General features: G+C 49.7%; 1 protein-coding gene across 1 annotated transcript in view; it reads left to right on the top strand.

The window, feature by feature from the left end:
- Nucleotides 1–17,548, top strand: part of LOC311237645 (dynein regulatory complex protein 11-like) — a gene marked incomplete at both ends in the record, with an annotated part of 97,416 nt that overhangs the window by 13,022 nt on the left and 66,846 nt on the right. The window contains 5 exons of the mRNA XM_084325598.1: nucleotides 4,217–4,401; nucleotides 12,165–12,249; nucleotides 12,440–12,559; nucleotides 13,251–13,326; nucleotides 15,112–15,218. Coding sequence (XP_084181724.1) covers nucleotides 4,217–4,401; nucleotides 12,165–12,249; nucleotides 12,440–12,559; nucleotides 13,251–13,326; nucleotides 15,112–15,218 — 573 coding nt within the window. The remainder of the gene's footprint in view (nucleotides 1–4,216; nucleotides 4,402–12,164; nucleotides 12,250–12,439; nucleotides 12,560–13,250; nucleotides 13,327–15,111; nucleotides 15,219–17,548) is intronic.

Raw genomic sequence — 17,548 nt, forward strand, 5'->3', positions numbered from 1 at the left:
TAAACAGACGTGACACTGGTTGTCTCTGGTGAGTTAAACAGACGTGACACTGGTTGTCTCTGGTGAGTTAAACAGACATGACACTGGTTGTCTCTGGTGAGTTAAACAGACGTGACACTGGTTGTGTCTGGTGAGTTAAACAGACATGACACTGGTTGTCTCTGGTGAGTTAAACAGACGTGACACTGGTTGTCTCTGGTGAGTTAAACAGACGTGACACTGGTTGTGTCTGGTGAGTTAAACAGACGTGACACTGGTTGTGTCTGGTGAGTTAAACAGACGTGACACTGGTTGTCTCTGGTGAGTTAAACAGACGTGACACTGGTTGTCTCTGGTGAGTTAAACAGACGTGACACTGGTTGTGTCTGGTGAGTTAAACAGACGTGACACTGGTTGTCTCTGGTGAGTTAAACAGACGTGACACTGGTTGTGTCTGGTGAGTTAAACAGACGTGACACTGGTTGTGTCTGGTGAGTTAAACAGACGTGACACTGGTTGTGTCTGGTGAGTTAAACAGACGTGACACTGGTTGTCTCTGGTGAGTTAAACAGACGTGACACTGGTTGTCTCTGGTGAGTTAAACAGACATGACACTGGTTGTCTCTGGTGAGTTAAACAGACGTGACACTGGTTGTGTCTGGTGAGTTAAACAGACGTGACACTGGTTGTGTCTGGTGAGTTAAACAGACATGACACTGGTTGTCTCTGGTGAGTTAAACAGACATGACACTGGTTTTGTCTGGTGAGTTAAACAGACGTGACACTGGTTGTGTCTGGTGAGTTAAACAGACGTGACACTGGTTGTCTCTGGTGAGTTAAACAGACGTGACACTGGTTGTGTCTGGTGAGTTAAACAGACGTGACACTGGTTGTCTCTGGTGAGTTAAACAGACGTGACACTGGTTGTGTCTGGTGAGTTAAACAGACGTGACACTGGTTGTCTCTGGTGAGTTAAACAGACGTGACACTGGTTGTCTCTGGTGAGTTAAACAGACGTGACACTGGTTGTCTCTGGTGAGTTAAACAGACGTGACACTGGTTGTCTCTGGTGAGTTAAACAGACGTGACACTGGTTGTGTCTGGTGAGTTAAACAGACATGACACTGGTTGTGTCTGGTGAGTTAAACAGACGTGACGCTGGTTGTGTCTGGTGAGTTAAACAGACGTGACACTGGTTGTCTCTGGTGAGTTAAACAGACATGACACTGGTTGTGTCTGGTGAGTTAAACAGACATGACACTGGTTGTCTCTGGTGAGTTAAACAGACGTGACACTGGTTGTCTCTGGTGAGTTAAACAGACATGACACTGGTTGTGTCTGGTGAGTTAAACAGACGTGACACTGGTTGTGTCTGGTGAGTTAAACAGACGTGACGCTGGTTGTGTCTGGTGAGTTAAACAGACGTGACACTGGTTGTGTCTGGTGAGTTAAACAGACGTGACACTGGTTGTCTCTGGTGAGTTAAACAGACGTGACACTGGTTGTCTCTGGTGAGTTAAACAGACGTGACACTGGTTGTCTCTGGTGAGTTAAACAGACGTGACGCTGGTTGTGTCTGGTGAGTTAAACAGACGTGACACTGGTTGTCTCTGGTGAGTTAAACAGACGTGACACTGGTTGTGTCTGGTGAGTTAAACAGACGTGACACTGGTTGTCTCTGGTGAGTTAAACAGACGTGACGCTGGTTGTGTCTGGTGAGTTAAACAGACGTGACGCTGGTTGTCTCTGGTGAGTTAAACAGACATGACGCTGGTTGTCTCTGGTGAGTTAAACAGACGTGACACTGGTTGTCTCTGGTGAGTTAAACAGACATGACACTGGTTGTGTCTGGTGAGTTAAACAGACGTGACACTGGTTGTGTCTGGTGAGTTAAACAGACGTGACACTGGTTGTCTCTGGTGAGTTAAACAGACGTGACACTGGTTGTGTCTGGTGAGTTAAACAGACATGACACTGGTTGTCTCTGGTGAGTTAAACAGACATGACACTGGTTGTGTCTGGTGAGTTAAACAGACGTGACACTGGTTGTCTCTGGTGAGTTAAACAGACGTGACACTGGTTGTGTCTGGTGAGTTAAACAGACGTGACACTGGTTGTCTCTGGTGAGTTAAACAGACGTGACACTGGTTGTGTCTGGTGAGTTAAACAGACGTGACACTGGTTGTCTCTGGTGAGTTAAACAGACGTGACACTGGTTGTCTCTGGTGAGTTAAACAGACGTGACACTGGTTGTGTCTGGTGAGTTAAACAGACATGACACTGGTTGTCTCTGGTGAGTTAAACAGACATGACACTGGTTGTGTCTGGTGAGTTAAACAGACGTGACACTGGTTGTCTCTGGTGAGTTAAACAGACGTGACACTGGTTGTGTCTGGTGAGTTAAACAGACATGACACTGGTTGTGTCTGGTGAGTTAAACAGACGTGACGCTGGTTGTGTCTGGTGAGTTAAACAGACGTGACACTGGTTGTCTCTGGTGAGTTAAACAGACGTGACACTGGTTGTGTCTGGTGAGTTAAACAGACGTGACACTGGTTGTCTCTGGTGAGTTAAACAGACGTGACACTGGTTGTCTCTGGTGAGTTAAACAGACGTGACACTGGTTGTGTCTGGTGAGTTAAACAGACGTGACACTGGTTGTGTCTGGTGAGTTAAACAGACGTGACGCTGGTTGTGTCTGGTGAGTTAAACAGACGTGACACTGGTTGTGTCTGGTGAGTTAAACAGACGTGACACTGGTTGTCTCTGGTGAGTTAAACAGACGTGACACTGGTTGTCTCTGGTGAGTTAAACAGACGTGACACTGGTTGTCTCTGGTGAGTTAAACAGACGTGACACTGGTTGTCTCTGGTGAGTTAAACAGACGTGACACTGGTTGTCTCTGGTGAGTTAAACAGACGTGACGCTGGTTGTGTCTGGTGAGTTAAACAGACGTGACGCTGGTTGTCTCTGGTGAGTTAAACAGACGTGACGCTGGTTGTGTCTGGTGAGTTAAACAGACGTGACGCTGGTTGTCTCTGGTGAGTTAAACAGACATGACGCTGGTTGTCTCTGGTGAGTTAAACAGACGTGACACTGGTTGTCTCTGGTGAGTTAAACAGACATGACACTGGTTGTGTCTGGTGAGTTAAACAGACGTGACACTGGTTGTGTCTGGTGAGTTAAACAGACGTGACACTGGTTGTCTCTGGTGAGTTAAACAGACGTGACGCTGGTTGTGTCTGGTGAGTTAAACAGACATGACACTGGTTGTCTCTGGTGAGTTAAACAGACATGACACTGGTTGTCTCTGGTGAGTTAAACAGACGTGACACTGGTTGTCTCTGGTGAGTTAAACAGACATGACACTGGTTGTGTCTGGTGAGTTAAACAGACGTGACACTGGTTGTCTCTGGTGAGTTAAACAGACGTGACACTGGTTGTGTCTGGTGAGTTAAACAGACGTGACGCTGGTTGTCTCTGGTGAGTTAAACAGACATGACACTGGTTGTCTCTGGTGAGTTAAACAGACGTGACACTGGTTGTGTCTGGTGAGTTAAACAGACGTGACACTGGTTGTGTCTGGTGAGTTAAACAGACGTGACACTGGTTGTCTCTGGTGAGTTAAACAGACGTGACACTGGTTGTGTCTGGTGAGTTAAACAGACATGACACTGGTTGTGTCTGGTGAGTTAAACAGACATGACACTGGTTGTCTCTGGTGAGTTAAACAGACGTGACACTGGTTGTGTCTGGTGAGTTAAACAGACGTGACACTGGTTGTGTCAGGTGAGTTAAACAGACACGACACTGGTTGTCTCTGGGCGTGGTCAACGTAGACTCACAAAGTTCTTTAAAAAACATAAATGTATGCTTTTGCATAGTATAGTTAGTATAGTTACATATAGCATAAATGTATATTGTATAGCATATTGTATAGTAGTGTATATAGGACTCATTACCTTTCATTCGTAAGCTTAGCATTGTATAGTATTTTATATTAGTACCTTTTATCATGTCTATTTATTATCTATTTTATTTGTATTTCTTTGCACAATCAAGGCGGGCATGGCCACCTTCATTTCACTACATGTCTCGTGTATGTATGTGACGAATAAATCTCTTAAATAAATCTCTTGAAGTTCCATCAACACGCAGTCTTGCACTCTCCATCATTTGTATACATTGTTAGACAGACACTGTATCCTAGAGACGCTGTATGAATGTCTTCTCTCAGGCTTTGGACCCAAAGCAGCAGCAGCCCGCCCCTGCCACCACCTCCGCCCAGGCTACCAAAGCTCGCAGACGGAGTAAACAGGGAGAGAACGAGGAGGAATACCAGGAGTCCATGGTGGCCATCACCAGAAACCTGCGAGATGTGGAGGGGCCGGACATGAAGGAGAGCATGCAAGAGCAGATCCGGTAGTGGTTCTTTGCATGTCGGTAAGATCGTACAGAGAGGTTAACAGAGGCCGACCAGTGACCGAAAGGTTTCTGGTTTGAATCCCAGGCACTGGCAGAATGATGAGTCAGTGACTGAAGGGTGGCTGGTGACCACAGTCTGCCTACGTGCCCTTGAGCAAAAGGCTCCAGGGGAACTGCAACTGTGGGGCGACCCCCTGTGTGCTCTGACATCTCGTGAAATACACAAGTGTAAGTTACCATGTGTATCTAGGAGGGATATATGCAGAATAAATACACTGCAATTGCCTTATGGACATTGACAATAAAAAAAAAATGTAGTCCAAGTTCAAGTTCAAGTTTCTTTAATAGTTGTCATACAGAATACTTTTATACAAAATGCTTCTTTCTGTTACGCTCCAGAGACTGTGCTAGACAAAAGATAAGTATGAAATAAAATAGTATAGCATGTAAAAATAGAAGTAAAAAATAGAAGTCACGTACGTAGACACAGTGTTCAGTATATACATGCAGAATAGAAGTAACTGAGTTACCATACAATATACAATATACTATGCAATATACTAATATACAATATACTATATAGTGCAAAGCAGAAATGGGATGAGGTACAATTTAGGTACAATTTACAGTAAGGTGTACTGAGGTATGGGTTGTAGTGCAAAGCCTTTACCAATAAATATAAAGTGTGTTTAGGTGTTCTAAAGTGTGGAGAGTGGGTGCTGCAGTGTGTTGTTTGTTTAAAGTGAGTGTGTGCGTGTGGATGTTGTTATGGTTTGACACCGACCCCAAACGCTAACGACACAAAGAGAGTTGTTTCAGAGTTGCCAAAAACTAGGGCTTGTTTTATTTCACAAAATAGCAGCAAGAACTTGGTTGAAAACAAACAAAGACTGGGATACAAGCATTAGAAGAATGTTGCTGCTCTGCAGCTTCTCCCGGGAAGGTTCGTCTGAGGAATCTGACAGTGACGTCAGAGCCGCTCTGCAGAATCCTCTCGGCAGCTCTCCGAGGTGGTAACGGGACAGAGAGAGAGAGAGAGAGAGAGCGGGTTAGCTCAGAGTACAGTTGGGAACAGAACAGGTGACAGGAGAAGTGACTTGTCCCAAAACAGGTAATCCAAGTGACTGAATCTTCGGTGTAAATACACACTGTGAGCAATGTCCCAACAACAATCCAAGTGATAGAATCTTCGGTGCGAATACACACAGTGAGCGATGTCCCAATAATAATAAGTTCAAGCAAATATTATCCCAAATGAACAATCCAAAAAGCAGGCACAGGGTGAGTGACAGACCGAACAAAAAGCAGGATCTCTTCAGTGTCTACACACACGAAAAACGATAGGGACAAAAGACTGTCTTGCAAAACTCACCCAGGCGCTGTGCGTAAAGAGAGCAGGATCAAACAGGGCGAGCGCGTCGTTACGGGGAACGGGTTGTCCAAGCGGAATACTTCTTGAGTGTCCTGGGAGGCAAAGCACAGGGAAAACAGCAGGCAAGGAAGGAACGGCAAATGCTGATAATATATCAAAACGATCCAACAACACTTGATGGGGAATTGGGGTATATATAATCAAAAGGAATGCTTAATGACAAGCTGTGACAGCTGCAGGATGAGATTGACAAGCGTGTGGTTGGGGAAGCACCAATCAAACGGCGTCTACAGGAAGAAGCGTGTGAAGAGGAGAATGCAATTAATTAACTGAAAACTTAAAGGAACAGAGCGAGTAGGCTTAAAGGAACAGAGCGAGTAGGTGAGCAGCGGACAAAACCTCACAGTACCCCCCCCTCCACGGGAGCCACCCGGCGACCAGGCCGACCTGGCTCGTCCGGATGGGCACGATGGAAGTCCGTGATCAGGCCGGGATCCACGATGAGCTGTCGGGAGACCCAGCTCCGCTCCTCCGGGCCGTAACCCTCCCAGTCCACCAGGTACTGGAACCCCCGACCCCGCCGTCGAACGCCCATCAACCGGCGGACCTGCCACTGGGGGTGACCATCCACCATCTCGGGAGGCGGAGGATCAGGAGCTGGAGGCATCAGGGGACTGAGGGAGACAGGCTTAACCCGGGAGACATGGAAAACGGGGTGAATGTGCATGGACGCAGGATGTTTCAGACGCAGAGCCGCCGGACTGAGTACCTTCAGAACCTCGAAAGGTCCGACGAAACGGGGGTTAAGCTTCTTGGCCGAGGACCGAAGCGGGAGGTCCTTCGCGGAAAGCCACACCCTCTGCCCAGGGTGGTAAGTCGGCGCAGGAACCCGGCGCCGGTCGGCCCCACGACAGGCGCGCTCAGATGTCCGGAGCAGCGCGGTCCTGGTGATCTCCCAGACCCGTCGGCAGCGGTCGAGGTGGACCTGCACGGAGGGAACTGCCACCTCCGTCTCCTGTGCGGGGAAAAGAGGGGGTTGGTAGCCCAGGGAAACCTCAAATGGTGAGAGGCCGGTGGCGGAACTGACCATGGAGTTGATGGAGTACTCGACCCAGGGAAGGAAACGGCTCCAGGAAGCTGGTCTCTCGGCTGCCACACACACCGAAGAGCAGACTCCACGCTCTGGTTCATCCTCTCCGTTTGTCCGTTAGTCTGGGGATGATAACCAGAGGAAAGACTGACCGTCGCCCCCAATTCCTTGCAAAAAGCCTGCCATACCTGGGAGGTGAACTGGGGCCCCCGGTCAGAGACGATGTCCTGGGGAAAACCATGAAGGCGGAACACGTGGTGAGTCAGGAGGTCCGCCGTCTCGGCCGCCGAGGGAAGCTTGGAAAGGGCCACGAGGTGAACCCCCTTGCTGAATCGATCCACCACGGTCAGAAGGCAAGTGTTCCCCTGGGAGGAGGGAAGACCTGTGACGAAGTCTAGCGCCACATGTGACCAAGGACGGCTCGGAACGGGAAGTGGCTGTAACAGCCCGGAGGGTGCCTGGTGCGAGGCCTTGCTGCGGGCACAGACCGCGCAGGCCAATACGAACTCCTTGACGTCGTTCCGCATGGTGGGCCACCAGAAACGACGAGCCAGGAAGGAGAACGTGCGATGAACGCCCGGGTGGCAGGCGAACCGGCTGGTATGGCCCCACAGCAGCACCCGGGACCGGACAGAGTTGGGGACGAAGAGACGATGAATCAGAACGTTGCTTGGAGCACGCTGGAAGCGTAGGGCACGTCTAACCACCCCCTCGATGCCCAAGGTGATGGCTCCAACCACCCTGGCCTCCGGGAGGATGGGAGTCGGGTCCTCAGAGGGTGGAGCCCCCTTGGAGTGTAACCGGGACAGGGAGTCGGCCTTCGTGTTGCGGGAACCAGGACGAAAAGTCAGCGAGAAGTCGAACCAACTGAGGAAGCTGGCCCATCTCGCCTGCCGACCGTTGAGGCGCTTGGAAGCGCGGATGAACGTCAGGTTCTTGTGGTCCGTCCAGATGGTAAATGGCTCCTCGGCCCCCTCAAGCCAATGACGCCACTCCTCCAAAGCAGCCACGACCGCCAGCAGCTCCCGATTGCCGGTGTCGTAGTTCCTCTCGGCAGGGAGGAATCGACGCGAGTAGAAGGCGCAAGGATGTACCTTCTGGTCCGTTGCCGAACGCTGGGATAAGACAGCCCCCAGTCCAGTATCCGAGGCGTCCACCTCAACGATGAACTGTCTCTTTGGGTCAGGGTGGAGCAAGATCGGGGCGGAAGTGAACCTCTTCTTGAGGGAGCGGAACGCAGCACATGCTGCTGGGGACCAGTCGAACGGCAGGGCGTGAGAGGTCAGTCTGGTAAGTGGCTCCGCCACTTGACTGTAGTTCCGGATGAACCTTCGGTAGAAGTTGGCGAACCCGAGGAAACTCTGTAACTCCTTCCGAGTGGTGGGTTCAGGCCATTCCTCCACAGCTTGGATCTTGCGAGGATCCGCTCGGGTCAAGCCCTTCTCCACGATGAAGCCCAGGTAGTCGACGGAGTCGGAGTGGAAACGGCACTTCTCCGCCTTGACGAAGAGCCGATTATGGAGGAGGCGCTCCAGCACACGGCGGACATGCTGGATGTGCTCCTCGAGGGTCTTGGAGAAGATGAGGATGTCGTCCAGGTACACCACCACAAACACCTCCAGCATGTCACGAAGGACGTCGTTCATGAGCGCCTGGAATACCGCCGGGGCGTTGGTGAGGCCGAACGGCATCACCAGGTACTCGTAGTGGCCCCTGGGGGTCTTGAAGGCGGTCTTCCATTCATCGCCCTCACGGATACGGACAAGATGGTAGGCACTCCGGAGGTCCAGCTTGGTAAAGACGGTAGCCTGGGTGAGAGGTTCGAAGGTGGAGTTCATGAGAGGAAGAGGGTACTTGTTCTTGATGGTGATCTCGTTGAGCTGGCGATAGTCGATGCAGGGTCGAAGGTCCCCGTCCTTCTTCCCAACAAAGAAGAAACCGGCCACCACCGGGGAGGAGGAAGGCCGAATGAGTCCTGCTTCCAAGGACTCAGAGATGTACTGATCCATCGCCTTCTTCTCCGGAACGGTCAGACTGTAGAGGCGGCTGCCGGGAAGGGGAGCCCCTTGGCGGAGGTCGATGGCGCAGTCGTAAGGACGGTGGGGTGGAAGGGCCTGAGCCCTGGACTTACTGAAAACCTCCAAGAGGTCGTGGTACTCGGGGGGTATGGATGAAGAGTCCGGAGGCGACTCACCAGCGGGCCTCCGGGGCGGGGGACAGGACGCCGCCTGTAGACACTGGCCGTGACAGGAGGAGCTCCAGCCCTTGATGGTACCGGAGGACCAGGCGATGTGGGGCTCGTGCAGCGCGAGCCAGGGCCTACCCAGGACCACCGGGACAAGAGGGGATCGGGTGATAAGGAACTGGATTCTCTCAACGTGGTTCCCAGCGATGGTCAGCACGACTGGGCAGGTGCGTTGAGAGATGTCGGCCAGGCGGTGTTGGTCCAATGCGAAGATCTCCAAAGGCCTCACTAGGTCCTCAAGTGGAATGTTGGCCCGGGTAGCAAACTCGAAGTCGAGGAAACTCTCGTCTGCCCCAGAGTCGATGAGTGCCTCCACCGTGGCCCGTTGGTCCGCCCAGGCCAGGGTGACGCTCATCAGATGGCCAGGTGGTGCGCGGCTCTGGGAATGAGAAAAACGGCTCACCAGGATTTCCCGGGGTCTCGGCGAGCCTGGTCTTTTGGCCGGGTGGCGGCAGTTGGCGATTCGGTGTCCCTCCCGACCGCAGTAGAGGCAGAGACCGGACCTGTACCTCGCCTCACGTTCAGCCTGGCTCAGATGAGAGCGTCCCAGCTGCATGGGTTCCTCCTCGCGAACCGAACGGTAGGGTAAGCTACCACCAGTCGTGTTGAGGGCAGGGCGACCAGCAGTAACGTCATGAGTACGGGGGGTCCGGAGTCCCTCAGGAGGTACCTGTCGGGTCCTCTCACGCCTTCTCTCCTGGAGGCGTCCGTCGATGCGAATGGCGAGGCTGAACAGGTCCTCGAGGGAGTCAGGCTCCTCCCGGGTCGCGAGCTGGTCCCTGACTGCGTCACTGAGCCCCCTCATGAAGGTTAGGCGAAGTGCTGGGTCGTTCCAACCACTCTCCACCGCCGCCAGTCGAAACTCCAGGACGTAGTCTGTTACCCCGCCGCTCCCCTGTCGGAAGGTACTCAACCGGGCTCCAGGGTCCAGACCACGGGCTGGATGGTGGAACACCCTGCGGAGCTCAGCCACGAAGTCTGGATAGGAGAAACAAAAATCTGCATCCATTGCCCAGGAGGAAGTGACCCACTGGGCTGCCCGGCCTGAGAGCAAGTTTGTCATATAGGCCACTCGGGCTCCTTCTGAAGTGAATCGACTGGGTTGATGACGGAAAACCAACTCACATTGCATGATGAATGTGGCACACTCCTCGGGATTGCCGTCGAACAGCCGTGGGACGGAGAGACGGGGTTCCCGAGGTGCGGGATCGGGAAGCGCGGGGCCTGCTGGGGCTGCGGGGGATGCTCCTGCCAATGCTCCTGAAGGAAGTGGGGGTACAAGTAAAGCGTTAACGGTGTCGCTCAGCGTGTGAAGATGAAGGAGTATACTTGACTGTTGTCCTGCCAGAGCGGCCAGGGACCCTTGAATAGGCTGGACCTGTTCCCTGAGTTCATGCACCGCAGCCGCAGCCCTCTCTAGTTGGTGACTGTGATCCTTGGTCAACTCGATCTGACCAGCTAGTGCTGTTCTGACTCTCTCTGTGTCGGCTGGGGTCGTCATATTGGTTGGATCGTAATGTTATGGTTTGACACCGACCCCAAACGCTAACGACACAAAGAGAGTTGTTTCAGAGTTGCCAAAAACTAGGGCTTGTTTTATTTCACAAAATAGCAGCAAGAACTTTGTTGAAAACAAACAAAGACTGGGATACAAGCATTAGAAGAATGTTGCTGCTCTGCAGCTTCTCCCGGGAAGGTTCGTCTGAGGAATCTGACAGTGACGTCAGAGCCGCTCTGCAGAATCCTCTCGGCAGCTCTCCGAGGTGGTAACGGGACAGAGAGAGAGAGAGAGAGAGCGGGTTAGCTCAGAGTACAGTTGGGAACAGAACAGGTGACAGGAGAAGTGACTTGTCCCAAAACAGGTAATCCAAGTGACTGAATCTTCGGTGTAAATACACACTGTGAGCAATGTCCCAACAACAATCCAAGTGATAGAATCTTCGGTGCGAATACACACAGTGAGCGATGTCCCAATAATAATCCAAGTGATAATATCTTCGGTGTGAATACACACAGTGAGCAAAGTTCAAGCAAATATTATCCCAAATGAACAATCCAAAAAGCAGGCACAGGGTGAGTGACAGACCGAACAAAAAGCAGGATCTCCTCAGTGTCTACACACACGAAAAACGATAGGGACAAAAGACTGTCTTGCAAAACTCACCCAGGCGCTGTGCGTAAAGAGAGCAGGATCAAACAGGGCGAGCGCGTCGTTACGGGGAACGGGTTGTCCAAGCGGAATACTTCTTGAGTGTCCTGGGAGGCAAAGCACAGGGAAAACAGCAGGCAAGGAAGGAACGGCAAATGCTGATAATATATCAAAACGATCCAACAACACTTGATGGGGAATCGGGGTATATATAATCAAAAGGAATGCTTAATGACAAGCTGTGACAGCTGCGGGATGAGATTGACAAGCGTGTGGTTGGGGAAGCACCAATCAAACGGCGTCTACAGGAAGAAGCGTGTGAAGAGGAGAATGCAATTAATTAACTGAAAACTTAAAGGAACAGAGCGAGTAGGCTTAAAGGAACAGAGCGAGTAGGTGAGCAGCGGACAAAACCTCACAGATGTGTGTGTTGTGAGTGCATTTGATGGTTGTTGCATAGTGTTATTGTTCGTTGAGCAACCTGATGGCCTGGGGATAGAAGCTTCTTCTGAGTCTTTCTGTGCTTGCCATGAGACTCCGGTATCGCTTGCCTGACCGCAGCAGTTCAAAGAGGCAGTTGTTTGGGTGGCTGGAGTCCTTGATAATTCTCTTAGCCTTACCCCTGCACCGCTTGTTGTAAATGTTCTGGAGAGTGGGGAGCCCCCCTCCAATTGTGCGTTCGGCTGAACGTGCCACTCTCTGTAGTCTGTAGTCTGCTAGTCCTCTTTTTACACAGAGCATTTCCCCAATCAGGGTGATTTTGATTAAAATATGTTGATGGTCCAATCCAATCCATCCAATCCAACTTAATTTATAAAGTGCTTTAACAGCCACAGGGGCACAAAGTGCTGATACGTTGATGGTTATATAATGTATCATTCTTTCCTGCACGTTTGACTTCTAGTGATGCAACAGGATCTTTTCCAGACTACCCAGAGCAAGAGGCCGGAGGCTCCACTCTTCTCTTCGCAGAGAAAACCCCCCAGGAGGTACAGTACAGCATCTATCTCCCATCACACAGTCAAACTATAGTTCACAGCCTGCTTGTACAGTAGTTCAAATCTGTATTACATTATCATCGCAGACATCTTGGTAGGCAAAGATGTATAAAAAATAATCAGTCAATCAAATCGACAGGTGATCATTAAATGACAGTGATGCAACTATCCTTTGTTTCAGTTAATGGAGGAATTAGCTGCAAAGGAGGAGGAGGAGGACGTCAACAACAAACCAAAGGGCAAAGAAGAGAAGAAGGAACAAGGAAAGAAAGGAAAGGACAAAGGGAAGGGAGGAGAAGAGGTGGGTTGTTCTGGAATTGTGTTGTTTTCAATCATGTTTGTATTATGTATTATGTTGTATTATGAATTCTGAACAATATAAAGATCTAAAGCATTTATAAGGCTGATTACTATGACCACACAAATCCACTGTTTATAAAGTTATGAAATGTAATGATTTGGTTTATTATACATTTTATTTTTTTCCCAATACAGGAAAGCAAATATGATTTGAGAGACGTTTGTAAGTTTACTGTTCAAAAAGCTAAGAAAGGGATTACAAGGAGATGTATTTCTATTGTTGAGGTTAACTTGTGGAACAATGCTGATATACATTTAAGAATTAGTCATTTGCTTTTGCTTATCCAAAAAATGGTTTGTATAGATATTATTGAAGGTTACAAATCTGAATAAGTTGTATTTTGTAAATTTTTTGGTTTCCGTTTTGGAGGCTTAAGAATACAGGACAGGCATGTATAAGTGTTATGCTTCAGCCTGTACCTTTTCTGTCACTGCCAAAATCAAAGACTGTTGACAGTCTGCATATTGCATATTGTATTGTGTGTGATGACTGAATACAAAAACGACTAATACTACTATTACTAAATAAGAGGATTTAGCTCAATCGAATCAACCATACTGTGATCAGGTAGAGATTGCAATGCAGTGCGTGTTTAGATGGACCGGCGTAACCTTCTACTGAACCACAGGGGGAGGAGGAGGCAGGGTTGAAGATGCTGCCCTCTGCTCTCCTGTCTGATTTGGAAGTGGGACACAAGACCTTTGTGGGTAAGCTCCATAAAAAACCTCATACTATAGCTCTACAAACAAGGTACGCACTCCTATCTTTTAAAGCGTGGCATTGCTACAACGGGACCCGTCTAATGGCTGGTGCCCAATGTGTTAAAGGTTAAGAGTTACAGTAGAATGGTTCCCCCTATCTGACGATGCTTAAAGGTTAGGAGTTAGAATGGTCCCCCCTATCTGACGATGCTTAAAGGTTAGGAGTTACAGTAGAATGGTTCCCCGTATCTCACAATGCTTAAAGGTGTGGTAACATTGACTGTGTATTTTATAATCCATATGTGTGTATAATTAGAAAACCACAATGCAAAAGTCTGGTGTGCCATAAGGAGTGATACTAGCGTGACAGGAAACAGGTAAAACTGTTTGAGCCCCTATGAAACCCCTGCTGTGTTGAACTGTATTCAGGAGACAGTCAACAAACCCCCACACAAACAGATGTACTTAACTACTTAGAACAGAAGGAACAGTCACTCAACCCCCACTCAAGCAATGGCTAATCTATAGAACAAACAACACCTTTCCACAGGGACAGTTGCACCAAAAAGCAGAAGGCTAAATGAAACAATTATAGATTAGAGACAAAACGCACTGTTACATCATCACTGAAAACTGCAAATATCTGTAATAATGGTTAAATACAAATAATGCCTTAAGTACATATGACTAGAATGATTAGATCTTCCCACGCACAGAGTGGGAACCTCAAGTTGACTTTATGTTAATGTACCTCACACCCCCCGTAGGAGTCAAGAGGACAGCTGGTCTGAACGAGGGCAGACCAGCACAAACAAGATTATATTAATTAAACTGACTTATTTGATAAAAGGATTTAAATGTCATTTAGAATGTCACCTGAGTATGCAATTTGGTATCAAAAGGTAAACAAAAGAGTAAAACTGTGATAATACTGGAAGAGTGTAATTCATATACACTGGAAATACTTTGTAAAAGTTTATGGGAATTACCCCTCTGTCCAACTGAGAAGACCACAGCCCAAAGGAGGGGGCGGACGGCCCCCAGAAGACAAACCTGATTGGAACCCAAGAAACAGAAGAAAGCCTGTTTTTAGAATCAAGAACCAATTGGAACAGAACGCCATATATATATATATATATAATATAACTGATTGGCTATGAATCAAGTCAACTTGTGACATCATTTTGAGTATAAAAAGGAAAACTCATTGTTAAGCATCCAGAGAATGCTGTTGTCTTGCATGTGAGTAAATCATGGAAAAACCACTGTTGTTTAGTTTAGTGTAACATGTACAGATCCCTATCTGTTGACCAGGTTTACTCATGTGAAATGCTCAGTAGATTCTCTCTTCATTTGATAAACATGACTACTGTTTTATGTACAGACTGGGTTTGATGTGCAAACCTTATCAATAATTTTTGATGTACTATGAAATGATCCCTGTATGTAAACAACAACATTTAATTTCACTCTGAGCCCAGAGGCAAATAAATCATGAGTTTTAACTATAGCTCTATTGTCTGGCTGCACAGTTTATTTCTCTACTGGCTATATTTGAAGTCAGATGAGAGGAACCATTCTCCTTCTCTCCCTCTAGTTGGCAACCTCAATGCACTGTAAATAACCTTAGAAATGTATAGAATATACGACAAAGGTTAGGATTTACCGTAGAATGGTTCCCCCTATCTGACGGTGCTTAAAGGTTAGGGTTAGGGTTAGAATGGGCATCGGCAGTGAAGAGTTTGTGTCGCTGCCTCCCTGACCTCAACTGAACGTGTCTTTTATCATCAGATGTGTGGCAGAACCGTGAGGAGTCGAGCAACTACAGCCAGAGGCATGAAGCCGAGCTGGTCAAGGAGGAAAAAAGGAAAGAGATTGAGGCAGAGATCCGCGTGCAGGTAATGCTGCCCCTGTGGATACACGGACTACAGGATAACAGCACAGTGGCTCAGGAGGTAGAGCGGTCTAGAGACAGTGGCTCAGGAGGTAGAGCTGGTCTAGAGACAGTGGCTCAGGAGGTAGAGCGGTCTAGAGACAGTGGCTCAGGAGGTAGAGCGGTCTAGAGACAGTGGCTCAGGAGGTAGAGCGGTCTAGAGACAGTGGCTCAGGAGGTAGAGCGGTCTAGAGACAGTGTCTCAGGAGATAGAGCTGGTCTAGAGACAGTGGCTCAGGAGGTAGAGTGGTCTAGAGACAGTGGCTCAGGATGTAGAGCTGGTCTAGAGACAGTGGCTCAGGAGGTAGAGCTGGTCTAGAGACAGTGGCTCAGGAGGTAGAGCGGTCTAGAGACAGTGTCTCAGGAGGTAGAGCGGTCTAGAGACAGTGGCTCAGGAGGTAGAGCGGTCTAGAGACAGTGGCTCAGGATGTAGAGCGGTCTAGAGACAGTGGCTCATGATGTAGAGCGGTCTAGAGACAGTGGCTCAGGAGGTAGAGCTGGTCTAGAGACAGTGGCTCAGGAGGTAGAGCTGGTCTAGAGACAGTGGCTCAGGAGGTAGAGTGGTCTAGAGACAGTGGCTCAGGAGGTAGAGCGGTCTAGAGACAGTGTCTCAGGAGGTAGAGCGGTCTAGAGACAGTGGCTCAGGAGGTAGAGCGGTCTAGAGACAGTGTCTCAGGAGGTAGAGCGGTCTAGAGACAGTGTCTCAGGAGGTAGAGCGGTCTAGAGACAGTGGCTCAGGAGGTAGAGCGGTCTAGAGACAGTGGCTCAGGGGGTAGAGCTGGTCTAGAGACAGTGGCTCAGGAGGTAGAGCGGTCTAGAGACAGTGGCTCAGGAGGTAGAGCTGGTCTAGAGACAGTGTCTCAGGAGGTAGAGCGGTCTAGAGACAGTGTCTCAGGAGGTAGAGCGGTCTAGATACAGTGGCTCAGGAGGTAGAGCGGTCTAGAGACAGTGGCTCAGGAGGTAGAGCGGTCTAGAGACAGTGTCTCAGGAGGTAGAGCGGTCTAGAGACAGTGTCTCAGGAGGTAGAGCTGGTCTAGAGACAGTGGCTCAGGATGTAGAGCGGTCTAGAGACAGTGGCTCAGGAGGTAGAGCGGTCTAGATACAGTGTCTCAGGAGGTAGAGCGGTCTAGAGACAGTGGCTCAGGAGGTAGAGCGGTCTAGAGACAGTGGCTCAGGAGGTAGAGCTGGTCTAGAGACAGTGGCTCAGGAGGTAGAGCTGGTCTAGAGACAGTGTCTCAGGAGGTAGAGCGGTCTAGAGACAGTGGCTCAGGAGGTAGAGCTGGTCTAGAGACAGTGTCTCAGGAGGTAGAGCGGTCTAGAGACAGTGGCTCAGGAGGTAGAGCGGTCTAGAGACAGTGGCTCATGATGTAGAGCTGGTCTAGAGACAGTGGCTCAGGAGGTAGAGTGGTCTAGAGACAGTGGCTCAGGAGGTAGAGCTGGTCTAGAGACAGTGGCTCAGGAGGTAGAGCTGGTCTAGAGACAGTGTCTCAGGAGGTAGAGCTGGTCTAGAGACAGTGTCTCAGGAGGTAGAGCGGTCTAGAGACAGTGTCTCAGGAGGTAGAGCGGTCTAGAGACAGTGGCTCAGGAGGTAGAGCTGGTCTAGAGACAGTGGCTCAGGAGGTAGAGCTGGTCTAGAGACAGTGTCTCAGGAGGTAGAGCTGGTCTAGAGACAGTGGCTCAGGAGGTAGAGCTGGTCTAGAGACAGTGGCTCAGGAGGTAGAGCGGTCTAGAGACAGTGGCTCAGGAGGTAGAGCTGGTCTAGAGACAGTGGCTCAGGAGGTAGAGCTGGTCTAGAGACAGTGTCTCAGGAGGTAGAGCTGGTCTAGAGACAGTGTCTCAGGAGGTAGAGCTGGTCTAGAGACAGTGTCTCAGGAGGTAGAGCAGTCTAGAGACAGTGTCTCAGGAGGTAGAGCTGGTCTAGAGACAGTGGCTCAGGAGGTAGAGCGGTCTAGAGACAGTGGCTCAGGAGGTAGAGCTGGTCTAGAGACAGTGGCTCAGGAGATAGAGCTGGTCTAGAGACAGTGGCTCAGGAGGTAGAGCGGTCTAGAGACAGTGTCTCAGGAGGTAGAGCTGGTCTAGAGACAGTGTCTCAGGAGGTAGAGCGGTCTAGAGACAGTGGCTCAGGAGGTAGAGTGGTCTAGAGACAGTGGCTCAGGAGGTAGAGCTGGTCTAGAGACAGTGTCTCAGGAGGTAGAGCTGGTCTAGAGACAGTGGCTCAGGTGGTAGAGCTGGTCTAGAGACAGTGGCTCAGGAGGTAGAGCTGGTCTAGAGACAGTGGCTCAGGAGGTAGAGCGG

The sequence above is a fragment of the Notolepis coatsorum genome (genome assembly GCF_963971535.1).
Source record: "Notolepis coatsorum genome assembly, chromosome: 1".
Classification (NCBI taxonomy): domain Eukaryota; kingdom Metazoa; phylum Chordata; class Actinopteri; order Aulopiformes; family Paralepididae; genus Notolepis; species Notolepis coatsorum.